The sequence below is a fragment of the Dromiciops gliroides genome, chromosome 5 (genome assembly GCF_019393635.1).
Source record: "Dromiciops gliroides isolate mDroGli1 chromosome 5, mDroGli1.pri, whole genome shotgun sequence".
NCBI lineage: Eukaryota > Metazoa > Chordata > Mammalia > Microbiotheria > Microbiotheriidae > Dromiciops > Dromiciops gliroides.
The window spans coordinates 149,277,620-149,291,527 of NC_057865.1; the positions used below are offsets into that span (position 1 = coordinate 149,277,620).

At 35.3% G+C, this 13,908-nt stretch overlaps 1 protein-coding gene across 1 annotated transcript in view; it reads right to left on the reverse strand.

The window, feature by feature from the left end:
- The window catches only part of FAM185A (family with sequence similarity 185 member A), an 84,749-nt gene that overhangs the window by 61,652 nt on the left and 9,189 nt on the right, over positions 1–13,908 (reverse strand). Inside the window, exons 3-4 of the mRNA XM_043968708.1 lie at positions 12,766–12,858; positions 3,607–3,745 (exon numbers count right to left, since the gene is read on the reverse strand). Of these exons, the coding sequence (XP_043824643.1) occupies positions 3,607–3,745; positions 12,766–12,858 (232 nt within the window). The remainder of the gene's footprint in view (positions 1–3,606; positions 3,746–12,765; positions 12,859–13,908) is intronic.

Consider the following 13,908-nt stretch of genomic DNA (forward strand, 5'->3'; position numbering starts at 1 on the left):
GGGCTTTGTGCTCAGCTGGGACAGTCTGCTGGGAACTAGGGCCAGATCCAAGTTATGATGTAGATTTTTAAGGGAGCTATAAGAAAATGCAAGAATATTTTAGGAATCTTTATTTTATCAATAGTACAGCTTTTACAAAGAATAAATCAGGTCTACTTTTCATCCCAAATACTCAAAAGATCTAATGTAGTTCACTAAGAAGACCATTAAATATTTGACTTTAAAAAAAAGTAAATTTCAGTTAACCATTCAACCCATTACATCATATGCTATTCTATAGTCTAACCATTGTGATTTGTAATAACTGTGTAGTTATACAATCTCTCCACAAATTCTAGAGTTTAGGCAAACACAGAGCAGGCTTTCATCCTAACATGGCCAGAGAAGTAAGCCATCAGTTGAAAGAGAAATATTGGTTTATTTGTACTTCACCATAAGAAATGTCATTATGGTCAAATAACACAAATACACTAGCAATGGAAGCAAAACAATCAAAAGGCCTTAAAGGTTCAGTGTTTTCAGACTTCTCTGGGTAGTGGACTCTTTCTGCTTTATCGTCTTTGCACAGAGTCTACATATCCTCTCTACTTGACTGGCAGTACAGCTGACAAGACAAGTGCAGCAGAATTAAATCTGAAAGAACTAAAAGAATAATGTTCCTAGGCAGGCTGAGCACAAACATTGGGATATTGCTGGAGAGATAGAAAATCCATCTTTTGTGTTGGACCTGAAAGTTCTAAAGTGCTTGGTTCCAGAGCAAGCTGGGGATTATTAGTATAATGGAGACTATTCTACTTTTCTATAGTATTTCATGCTGAGAAAATTAATAAGTACCAAGATCCCACATTTTATGGATTACAGATGGAAACCAAACTGAAATCATAAAGTCTATTTAAGGGCATGTAGTGGAGATACAATTAAAGTTCCCTCATCATCAACTTAATGAGAGGGTGGCCCAAGAGAGATGATCCACTAAAGGTGATAGCAACTTTTTTTTTTTAATGGACCATCTTATATTTGTTTCCCTGTCTACAATTATGAACTCAAAGTAAATTCATGATTCCAACAGTGGTCAAAACCCCTCTTAAAAGGTTCAGTAGTGGTTTGGAGATTCTAATGAAGTTCTTGGGTACGCTTCCTTTTGGGAGGGGGGGTACACTTGTACTTGTGTCTTTAAATTATTCTGACTTTTCCTTGTTCAGTAAGTTCCTAACATAAAAAGTAACATTAAGGGGAAGATACCTTGGTAAATATGTAAATACTATTACAATGACATAAAGCAGTATTTTTAAATTTAAAAAGTAGACTGGGAAACAATATACTCATTAAATATATCAATTAAAGGTTTGGCATCTTGAGTTTATGAGAACTATGAGTTTATGAAAGTAAAAAGTCCTTGAATGTCGTCTAGTCTAACCACTTCCTTAAAAAATATCCGGATTTATAGTCCATCTTTCTTTCCACTGTACCATGCAAAATAAGCTTTATATTAAAAACCAGTAAAGCAAAAGAAATGATTTGAAAATGCTAGTAAAAGTTTTCATCTTTGGTGATTTGTTTCTACTTCAGTTAAATAATTAGAAGACAAAACTTTGCAACATATTCTGTCAAAAGTTCCTTTCCATCAGGGCAATGATGGCTATTCATTATAAATTCAATACTATATTGCATCCCTTTCAGTCTTGAAGAAAGGAAAGGTATAGACAGTAACAAAAATTCTACAAAATCTTGTTCACAGCTAAAACTTATTAGAATTTAGTAGAGAAAAATAGACAAGAGAAAAAGGTCTTACATACATCTGGACATAAAAGAAGAGAAACCCTTAAACTAAATTTCCAATATTTAACACTTTTCTTGTCCTATTTTAAGCAATATCTGATTACTGGAACCTCCAATTTGCTTATCGGAAATTGTCTACTACAAGTCATAACTAAATGCATTCCAAATGCAACAAAAATCTTTTTTATAAAAGAAGTCATTGTAAAAACATGCAATGCTAAAAATTCTAGAATTATTTCATGCACAATTTAATTTTTAAAAACCATGATGAAATAGCTAAACTATTTATTTAAAAGAAATACTGTTTGTATTCACACTCTAACAGAAGATATAATCTTGGCTAGAGAAATGACTAAAATATCTTAACTCAGGCAGCTAGATGGTGCAGTGGATAGAGCATTGGCCCTGGAGTCAGGAGGACCTGAGTTCAAATCCGGCCGCAGACACTTAACACTTACTAGCTGTGTGACCCTGGGCAAGTCACTTAACCCCAATTGCCTCACTAAATAAGATAAAATTAAATTAAATTAAAATAAAAAATAAAATATCTTAACTCTCTTAAGTTAGTAAATCACTATTTGGTGTTTAAGAGGAATTATTAATTGTCCCCCATATCTAGATTTTTTTTTCCTGTGTATTTTCTTCCCCATAGAAGTTTGTACTCTGGTCTGATTCACAGGATATGCTAGGGATATAGGGCACCTCTAGATAAGGAAATGCTTTCTATTAATGATGATTAGCCTGTTCTCTAATGCATAAAGAGACTAGTGAATACTGTTTATGTTTTCTTAAGCTAATAATTACTATTCTCTGATGCATATGATGACTAGTAAATCTTGGTTTTACTTTCTTAATTTAACTATTAATTACTGTTCAATTTTCAAGTCTGGGTTTCTGCTATATATAAAGGTACAAATGTTCAGTTTACTTTAAAAGGGGAATGGGTGATTATGCCTTTGGAAAAAACAAGACAGTGTCTTTTTCAAGGAGAAAAGCCCTGGCAAGAGACAACTAACATATGTACCAGGGTTCTTCAAAAAAAATAATTTTCATTAATATCTATTAGTGGAAAGTCTATAATATTTCACTAGGCTTTGACTCACCTGTTAAAACACTATAAAAGGGATCAAGGTATGACCAGAGACATTGAATATCACATGCTTCCCTCTTCCTTTCCCTTCCAATAACATAAAAGATGCCCAAGTTAATCATATTCCTGGGGTTTTTTGGGTTTTTTTTTTAGAAAAAAATGTTTTGGGATGAAACCAAATGCCACCCACCCAGTGAAAGCAGAAATTGGCAAGGTCCTTTAAATATATGATGCCAGTAAAAATAAAGAAAAAACATGTTGAACAAATATAGTATCTCTGAAAGTCATCAACCGGATTCCATCCAAAAGTCTTATTGAATAACTTAACCATTGGATTTTCTATAAAAACATAAGCAGCTGTCTAAAACCCATATTTATTTCAAAAGATATCCTGTCTCTCCTTTATTTCAAAAGGTATCCCTCTCTCTCTCCTGTCCCTCTCAATTTTTTTCTCCACGTGCTTCAAGTTTTCCTTGAAGTTTGCAATTCTTGATAATATTGAAAGAAATGGGTAAAAATCTCATATTTTCAGCAAAGAGAAACATCCCAAGTTTCATATCTAACAATATCAGCTTCTTTGCCAATACGCAATCGCTCTGGTTGTGGCAGTTTCCTGCCACCGTCTGGTTTTTTTTTTTGCTTGATCAGAGGTTATAGTTTCTTGTGACTGAGTTTGGGGTAAAACAAGTCATGGATGCTAAGAAGATCGCAATGGTGCCTTGACACTTTCATCTTACCATGAATATTTCCCAATGCAATATCACCAGCAGCAGATGAAAGAGATGAGGACTCTGTATACAGATACTTGGCTTTCAGCAAACCATCTTCTGTAGATATGTTAACAGCACTTCCCTGCAGTTTATCTATAGTCACAGTCTAGTAAAAGAAATTACTTAAATCAGTTGGATTATCAAACCAAAGATTGATTAAAAAAAAAAAAAGCCATGATAGCACCTCCTGAATTGACCAGGAATTTCATTAAAAACCTGCTACCCATAACAAACTCTAATGACTAAAAAATCTTATCTCTAAGGAGGGTGGAATGTGGTTTGTTTGGGATTTTTTTTTTGGGGGGGGGGGAGCCAGGACTATAATTTCATTGGTACATCGAACTCCCAGTGAAGAGATCCCTCCAATCAAAACAGATAAGCCATTACTCCAAAATGTATAGCTTAGGTGCCTGCTTGGTTAGAAGTTGAGAGACTTGTCTAGAGTAGCACAGCCATCGCATAGGAGAGCTGGGATTTAAATCTAGGTCTGTTATACTGACTCCAAAGCCCCTTTCCATCTCCTTTGCTGTACACTACCTCTAAATTATAAAACAAATTTTAAAACACTAATATACTCAGTTATTTTGGGATGGCACCTTCCTATTTTTCCCTAACTCAGTGTTTTTTCTATGATTGTCAGGATGATAAGGTGAAACAAACAACAGATTTAGATTCAGACTGCTTTAGCTCAAGTCAGTTCAGAAACAAACTGGCCAAGTCCTTGGGCCAATGACCACAGTTATCTCTGCCACATCATGGCCATTAGGGAACCCCTCCCCTACTCCCCAAGATCTAGAAAATCCAGGTAAAATTTTTTGGTCCTTCCTCCATACCAGACAGGGAGTCTGGATTTTTTTTTCTTTACAGTATCTTACTGTAAAATTTGGGTTGATATTACTCAATACAGTATATACATACATACATATAATACACATATATTTTATGCATTTCTGAGTTTCTAAACTTTTTCTGTACCATTTGCTGGCCTTCATGTATCATCTGCGGCTTCCACAGAACTTGCCCACAACTCCCATTTAATTTCTTATGCTGATCGGCAATATATTGAAGCCCTGCTGGGGAAAGGTGCAATCTGGAAGGGATAACTGTACCGTCTTCTCTAGTTTGCAGGACTGTTTCATGAACAAAGTTCTTTGCAAACTGTATAAAGTACTACACAAATGTGAACTACTATTGTTACAGTATAATAAATTACTTCCTCGATAATAAAGTAGGGCCCACAGGTTATAAGCAGCAAAGGTACCGATAAGAGGAACTAACTGATACCCTGAAGGGGAAGCATGAAGCACTTTTTGCAAACTTAGATGATAAAAGTAACAGACATTGGTAGTGACTTGGAAAATAATAAAATCCAGTTCTAGGTAACTTTGAAATAGTCACTTATATTCTCTGGGTCCTCAGTTACTTTTTCTGGTATTTATTCTTTTGAAGCTAAGGTCACAGTTACCTAACATTCACTTAGAAATAATTTAAGTCAAACTTCAAAATTCAGAGATGATTCTATTAGTGTTGCTGAGAACAAATTCTTTGTGAATTTGACATGAGAGACCTTGGGTCTGAATTCCAAATCTGCTACTTCCAACCATTCCTCATTAAAATGAGCATTTGGGGCTAAATGATCTCTATTGAGGTCAATTCTAGTCCTAAATCTATGATATTATGATTCTGCAAATAACTAAAAAAGCCATGAACTATAAAACAAAGAGGTTATCAAGCAGAAGTTATTCCTAGGGAGGTAAAATCTATACTATTCAGCATTGTAGATGAATGTTCTATATTGCCAAAGTAAATAGTTGGTGAGTAAAGAACTATCAAAGACGGTTTACCAATTTGCATAAAATTAGAATACAATATAACTAGTACTAAGATAATTCCAAAGACATTTTCTTTGATGATTTGGAAAGCACTTTATAATTTTATAGTGCCTCAAGGGTTCTCATTTTGAGTCAGTAGGTACTATTCTTTTAAAAATGTACAATACCACAGATTTTGCTATAATCCCTGGGTAAAAGACTGCACTAAAAAAAAAAAATCAGTGTACTTCCTAACATGTTTATTTGCTCATTTAGAGAATGAGTAACATTTTTGACCTGTTTCTCTTTTTAAGGGGAAAAAAATTTAATCTAACTCTGTTAGTTTTCAACACCAATTCATAATGAAGAACTTCCTAATTGTTGTTGATAAATTAAAAATGTGAAAATTAGTTCTGCAAACCTCATTACATTTAAAGTTTGTCAATGGTCACAATAACAAGTTTCATTTGATCACAATGAAGAACATTTTTGTATAACTGTAGAATTTTACTTATCATGAAGTTTAAGTAAATCCTATTTAGCTTAATGCATTATTCTATGGTTTAATTACAAATGCAATTATACTGATATAGTTATCAAAATATTTTTTAAAATTCACACACTGCAGGTTAAGAACTTCTGCTATAAGGCACATACTAAGATAGGAGCATTCATACTAATTTCCAGCTCAGCATTCTGTTCAATTACTAACCAATGCTGTCAAAATACTTTCTGATTACTATTTCGAAAAAATTATGAAGGATTGACCTTCTTTATAAAACACTGAGTATTTTGTTCTCTAGAAAACTAGGGGGAAAAGTCCAACAGAAAATAAAACAATAAACTACATTTTTTCCAAATATATAATCTTAACAATTTCCTTCAATAAATTGTCATATAAGAAATACAGTATACACTGTGTCAAGAGGAGACCCTCTCCTAGGAACTTTAATATATAAAACTAAAAATAATCATAGCTTACAGTACAGCAAAGCTTTTAACTGCCCTTTCCAATTAAATGAAATATAGTACAAGCTGATTGCTAACAGAAATATCTGTTTAAGAATGGGCAGGTTACAAAAAAAAAAATCAAGAACTTTCTACTACTGAAAGAAGCTTGGAAATAACATATTCTTTTAAAGTATAAGAACAGAAACTGAAAAGTATTTAATATTTTTAATATACATCAACTGTAATAGAAACTATATTTGTGATCTGTTGGAAGGAAGCACACAGTGTTTAACTGAATTGTTGAATTGAAATTTTTTTTAGAACACCTAAAAAAGAAATCAGTTTCAAAAATACTTGGTAGCTATGTTTTTGATACACTGTAAAATCTGAGAAACCATGTTTATTTCTCAATTTCTCTATCTATGGAACAGGAATGATATAATTTTACCCTCATGTACTTTATAGGGAAATGAAATTCTATATAATTTTTAAAAAATCACTTTGTGAAACTGAGAACGTATGTAGTATCTCAGAAAAGGTATTTAGAGCATTTTTTGCTCACAAAAACTTATGAAAGTAAATATATACAGTCAACAAACATTTATAAATTACTATCTGCAAGAATCTTTGCTAAGCACTGGGCACTATGATGCACAGACTTTATTTTTATTTTATTTTACACATTCATTTTGTGTTTGAACACAAATTTGAACATACATTTGCATATGAACACAAATTTGAACATACATTTTAAAATGTTATACATGCTGTATATGATTTCACTTAAATAAAAAATTCTGAGAGTCCTATCACGTATATACACAGAAAATTATTCTAGAATGAGACAAAACTACTATGAAAAAAAAGGGGGGGATATAGAAAGCAGGCCAAGGAAACAATAGATGAATATAGTTGACTAGCTTAACCATTTGGATACAATCAGTAATCCAGTTAACCCAAAATAACAATCCAAGCATAATAAAGGCTGGGTTTTTGCCTGAACTTTGGTTCTTATATTTGGTTATGTTTGACATTCTGAAAATAGTATAAAATAATATGAAAAAATGATTCAAAAGGAGGAGCAAACATGTCCCAATTCCATCTTAAAGTTACTAACAATCTCTTAATTGCAAAATCTAATGACCTTTTCTCTTCTAACCTGATTATTCAACCAAAACTGCTTTCTCCAAAGTTACCAAGAATCTTTTATTTGCCAATCGAATGGTCTTTTCTCAGTTGTCATACTTCTTGACTTCTATGTGGCCCTTGGCATTACTGACCACCATCTTCTCCTTGATAGTTTCTTCTAGATGTCCAGTCCACGCTATTCTCCTGGTTCTCCTTCTACCTATCCAACTGCTCCAACTCAGTCTCCTTTGCTAGAGACTTCTCTTTTCCCTCTCTACTATTTCACTTCATGATCGCACCAGGTCCCATAGATTCAATTATCTCTCAGCTGATGATTCTCAAATCAACCTCTCTTCTGACTTCCAGTCTCACATCTCCAACTGCCTATTCAACATCTCAAAATGGATGTCCTGTAGACATCTTAAACTCGATATATCTAAAACTGAACATTATCTTTTCCTAAAAACCCTCCCCTCTTGTCTAACTTTCCTCCTATGGTTTAGGGGTCCATCATCTTCCCAGTCCCCCAGGCTCACAATCTCGTCACTCTCACCTCCTCACTCTCGCCCCATCATAGGCATCTTCGGCCAAGTCCAGCTGATTTTACCTTTATGGTATCTCCCCTATGTGGCCGCCTTCTCTCATCTGACAGCTTTAATCACCTCCCGTGGGTCTCCTTGCCTCAAGTCTCTCCCTACAGCAAGCAGCCTATTCTCCATATGGATTTCAAAGTGATCTTCCTAAAATGCAGGTCTGACTATGTAATCCCCACCCCCTAATCAATCCCAGAAGCTCCCTGTCACCACCTGTCAATCAAATATAAAATCCAATTTGAGCTCTAAAGCCAGCCATAACCTGCCCCATCCTCCCCTTTCCAATCTTCCTCCACCCTTGCTCTCCACCAGCTATTTGGAGAAACAGTGGCACTGGCCTTGCTGTTGTTCCTCAAACCAGACCCTCCAAATCCCCACTCTGGGCTTTCTCACTGCTGTCCACCATACCTGGAATGTTCTGCTTCATCTCTGCTTCCTGACTTCCTCCAAGTCCCAGCTAAAATCTCATATTCTACAGGAAGCCTTTCCAACCCATCTTAGTTCTAGTGACTTTTTCTGTTGATGATGTCCGATTCATCCTGTGTACAGTTTGTCTGTGCTTAGCTGTTTACAGGATATCGCCCCCATTAGACCGTGAGCACTTTGAAAGCAGAGCCTGCTCTCACTCCTTAGCGCAATGCCTAGAACACAGTAGGCACTTAATAAATGTTTGACTAATAGCTCAGAAGTTTTCATTTCACCCTTGTAGAGTACATTAATCTAGGAGGCAATATTTATGTACAAGCTTAACGAAAGCTGCTATGGGATACTAAATGTGTTTTGTGATGCATTTTCACACCCCTTAGAGTAGAGTTCAAAGACAACCTCTCTGGGCTTCAGTGTCCTCTTCAGTAAAATTAAAGGGGTGGATGACATGACTTCTAAGCTACTGGAGTTTATTAAGATCAGTTCTACATCTATCACCCTAAAGCAGGTATTATTAACCTTTTGTGTGTGTCAAGGACCCCTTTAGCAAGTTGCTAGAATCTAGGCATACCATCTCAAAATCATGTTTTAAATGCATAAAATAAAATACATTACAAAGGAAATCAATTATATTAAAAGACAGTTAACAAAACATTTTAAAAAACAAATTAAGATCCCAATTTAAAGTTGTGTTTTCACAGATTCTTAAAAATTAATGGGGCAGTTAGGTGGCGCAGTGGATAGAGTACCGGCCCTGGAGTCAGGAGTACCTGAGTTCAAATCTGGCCTCAGACACTTAACACTTACTAGCTGTGTGATCCTGGGCAAGTCACTTAACCCCAATTGCCTCACTAAATAAAATAAAAATTAATAACATAACAGAAGTTACATTATATATATATATATAATTTCATATACAATATATGTAATTATATAGTGTATATATATATATAACATAATGTAACAGGGATAACAATACTTTAATTATTCCAACAAAAAATTTCAAGATAAAATTTGACAGTAATCATCTGCAGTTAACTATGTCATTTCTCAAATTTGTAGCAAAATATTTTGGACAATATTTGAAACCAAAAATGGTATAATATGATCAAAATCTACAGACACAAACCCATTTAAAGATATATTAAACAATTTGTATTCCAGATTTCTACCTCTAAAATTATATCCTGCTGTCAATTTATTCAATATCAATGTCATTTATAGAGCAACAATTAGAAATTATTGATCATGATACTTAATAAAGGAAACAACTTTCTAGAAATACTATCATTTAGTGCCATCTTGTGGAAAATACTGAAGTAACAAATTTATAATTTCTTCAAATTTGCCTCAAATGCAAAATTTATTCACTAATCATTCAACAATTACTTTTTACTTAATACACTGATTAGCATATTCAAGTCTTGAAAAATATTCAACACATTTAATGTTCTGTCCAAAGTAAACCATATTTTCATCTTATATTAATTTTAAAGTAAATTATACAGTGATACTGAAGATAGAGTCAGAAAGACCTGAATTTCAATCCTATTTCTGACAAGTACCAGTTGTGTGACCATGGGATCAGAAAAAATTCAGTGACAATTCTGAATTTACTTCTCAGAACCTCACTTCCCTCATCTGTAAAATGAAAATGATACCAATGATATTTACCTTACAGAGTTCATTTTCTCACATTATTAAGTGCATTATAACATCAGGTTTTTTTGATTTGTCATGTTCTTCTGGGAAAACTGAGCCTAAAGCTGTCTCTGTTCATCTTGTTTTCCAGATCAATTCCTTTGGTTTACATATAACTCATGAGTTCTTTTAAGGTTGACTTTTGCCTCTCTTTTGCCAGATTCAGCTATTGCTTCAGTAGTTGTGTTCCAAATGTATTAATCTCTCCTTTTATTATAGATTCTGCATTAGGGATTCAATCTTTTTTTTCTATTCTGCTGAGTTTTAAATTTTTGCACAGAAAATTATAAATTCTGGTTTATATTCATTCCTAATTTTTTCTTTTGTGGATTTCATTTCTCTTTTGAAATATTATGGGGTGGGGGCAGCTAGGTGGCGCAGTGGATAAAGCACCAGCCCTAGATTCAAGAGGACCTGAGTTCAAATCCAGCCATTTGACCCTTACTAGCTGCATGAGCCTGGACAAGTCACTTAATCCTCATTGCCCCGCAAAAAAAAAAATTTAATTTAATTTAATTAAAATATATATATATATATATATATATGGGTTTCTTGTTATTCTATGCCTTCTCAAGAATCCACAGAATTCTGTATTTCATCAGGCACTGGTTCATTTTCCTTTGTTCTATACTATTTGTTAAGAGAACAATATATTCTCTTGTTGGTTTTAGGATCCTCATTCTTGATTTATCTGTTTGTGCTTGGTGTTTTTGAGGTTTTTTTTTTCTCTTGAAATAAATATATTTCAGATTTCTTGCATTTCCCCCAACTCTCACTTTCTGGCCCCTTCTCCTTTGCCAGTAGGTATAGGATGGGAATGGGCTACCTCAGCCTACTTGCTTTGGGGGATCTAGGGTTTGTAGGACTGTCCCTGCCTTGATCACCTTTCAAGGGGAATAGACTGGCCTTGGCAGGGTTTCAGTGCCCTTTCTTTCAGGCCCCAACTCCCAACCCCAATTCTTCCCCTGGATCTCCTTTACTTTACCAGCAGATAAAAGTGTCTACTGCTTTTTTCAGAATGGAAAGAGAATGAAGGGAGTGATTCTGGGCAAATTCTCTGCAGCCTTGTGGGCCCCTAGCCTAGGACTGGGCCCCAGTCAAAAGGCAGCATTTTTTCAACCCTTTACCCCTTCCTCTCAGCTATATATGGGCTTGGCAAGAGGTAGGAATGCTCACTTTCCTACAGAGATTCTGCAATAGGAAGAGGAGAGGATTCCCAAGGACACTAGGACATATGTTTGTTTGTTTTGGGGGGGCGGGGGCAATGAGGGTTAAGTGACTTGCCCAGGCTGGTGTAGCTAATAAGGATCAGGTCCTACTCAATCCAGGGCTGGTGCTTTATCCACTGTACCACCTAGCCGCCCCCTTTTGGGGGGAGGGGGGTGAAGCATGGACACACGGTTACAAGGCAGCTTGTGTCCCTGCCTTGAGCTAAGGAAGCAGAGAAGCTGATAGGGGAGGGATATTGAATACTGAGTGCTTTAAGGATTAAAGTCCTCTGGTGTTCATTCATAAACATTTTATACTGGGGGGTTCTTTCTTCTCTGTTCAATGAATTCAGCTGTTCTGTATTTGGTACATAATTGCTTTTTTGGGGGTGCTGGAGGGATAAAGGGGTTTGGAGACATCAGAATTTTTGGTTTAAATGCTTAATTCTTTGTATGTCAGCTATTGTTATTGGTGTTAATTCGTGAGCAGCCAAAAAACCCAAACCCACCAGATTTGGAGTCAAATACATTAAGGTTTTAATGAAAATTTAGTACATCTCTGGGGTCAATCCTTTTACTGATGCAGATTACAGCCTCTTTACATCTTAGTATATGGTTTAATGAATGGCTGCAGTCAACAAAAATGGATAAGGGGTGCATGACTTTCTGGGAAACACCCTCTGTGAAGCCAGTGAAGCTGGCTCAGACCACACAGTCCATCCCCGGGGCAATACTGAAAACTTTCACAGCTCAGAAGGATTTCTACAGTGTGTGCAGACATCAGCATCACCTCAGAGGCTCCATGCTACCGAGAGGCACCAGAGCAGGGCTTTACCAGACCAGAACTCACATAATGTATTAAAATAGTAATAGCAACTAGACCTTACAGAGTGTTTTAAGACTTACAAAGTGTTTTAGGTATAAATTATCTTGTTTGATATTACTCACAACAACCCTGTAAGGCAGATACTATATATAATGTTAGCCCCATTTTACAGATGAAGAAACTGCAGCTCAATGTTAACCTATGGTCACCCAAGAAGTGTCACAGACAGAATCTGAACTCAGGTCTGTCTTCCTTGGCTGTAAATGCAGCACACTTTCCTCCGACCCTGCCACTGCTCTGACATTCAAACGCGCTCAATTCAAGTATTCATTGTATGAAACTTAATAAAACTTCAAATCTAATTAGCAAGCTTGTTTTTAAAGGGAATTATGCAGTGAATTCTGAAACACTTATTTTGTGATGGCCAACTTCACATCGAATTAAAACAACTTCCAAAAAAGAAAAGTCTCAGTTTTGCTTACACTTTTTTCTGATGCATGAATATCTGTATTTCCAAGAATAGTTCCCAGACAGATCACTTTGCCTCCTTTTGTTTGAATATGTAATTTTTTACTCTGAAAGACAATTTGTAAAAGTTTTATTTGCATTGGGGAATTATTATTCTAACAAGCAAAATTCACAAATTAAGATTTCTTTTTGTCTTACCAAAGCATACAATTGCAAGAGTTAAATTTATACACATGTCATCTGCAATCAGAATTCCATCAATTTTGATCATAATGAATAGCTAACACCCACAAGTAAGCTGAAACTAATTTTAAAAGCTCAATGAAAACAGCTAGCAAGACCATGCACTTTATTTTATGACAGGGGCAAAATCACCTTCTTCATGCTCAAGCACACAGGATATCTGATTTAATTTTACAAAAAATATTTGGCAACTTTATGCTCTACTTAAAGACACAATGAGTCATCATGACAGAAGCTGTAGGTATTATGTACGGTAGAGAGGCAAGAAAAGTGGTATATGTGCCTGTATGCATGTACATGTATGTAACGTGTATTAAAAGAAAAATTAAAACTTCAGTGAAAAGAAGAAAAATTTTCATAATGGATGGCAAACAGTAGCAAATGTCCCCAGAAGGCATTATTACTGAAGAGACAACAAAAATAATTAAAACAGCGCAGCACCAAAAAAAAAAAAAAAGGCAAATCACTAAGTTTCACAGAACATGGTTAAAAAATGAATGAAGGGGCAACTAGGTAGCACAGTGGATAAAGCACCAGCCCTGGATTCAGGAGGACGTGAGTTCAAATCCGGCCTCAGACACTTGACACTTACTAGCTGTGTGACTCTGGGCAAGTCACTTAACCCTCACTGCCCCACCAAAAAAAAAAAAGAATGAAGCATTGAATAAGCACTATGTAGTAAGCACTGAGGATATAAACCCAAAGTAAGTGTGTCTCTGCACTCCAGGAGCACACATTCTGATGAGCACATAGGGAAGGTTGTAATTTCACATCATACTGAAAAGTCCCATGATCCTTAGGATGTAGCAGTAAAGCAGTCTTTGCTGTAATGTCATTTCCACTAATAAAATCATAGCAGTTTCTCATGTTGAACCATTTAACACTGGCCTGAAAGTATTGCACATTAAACAAGG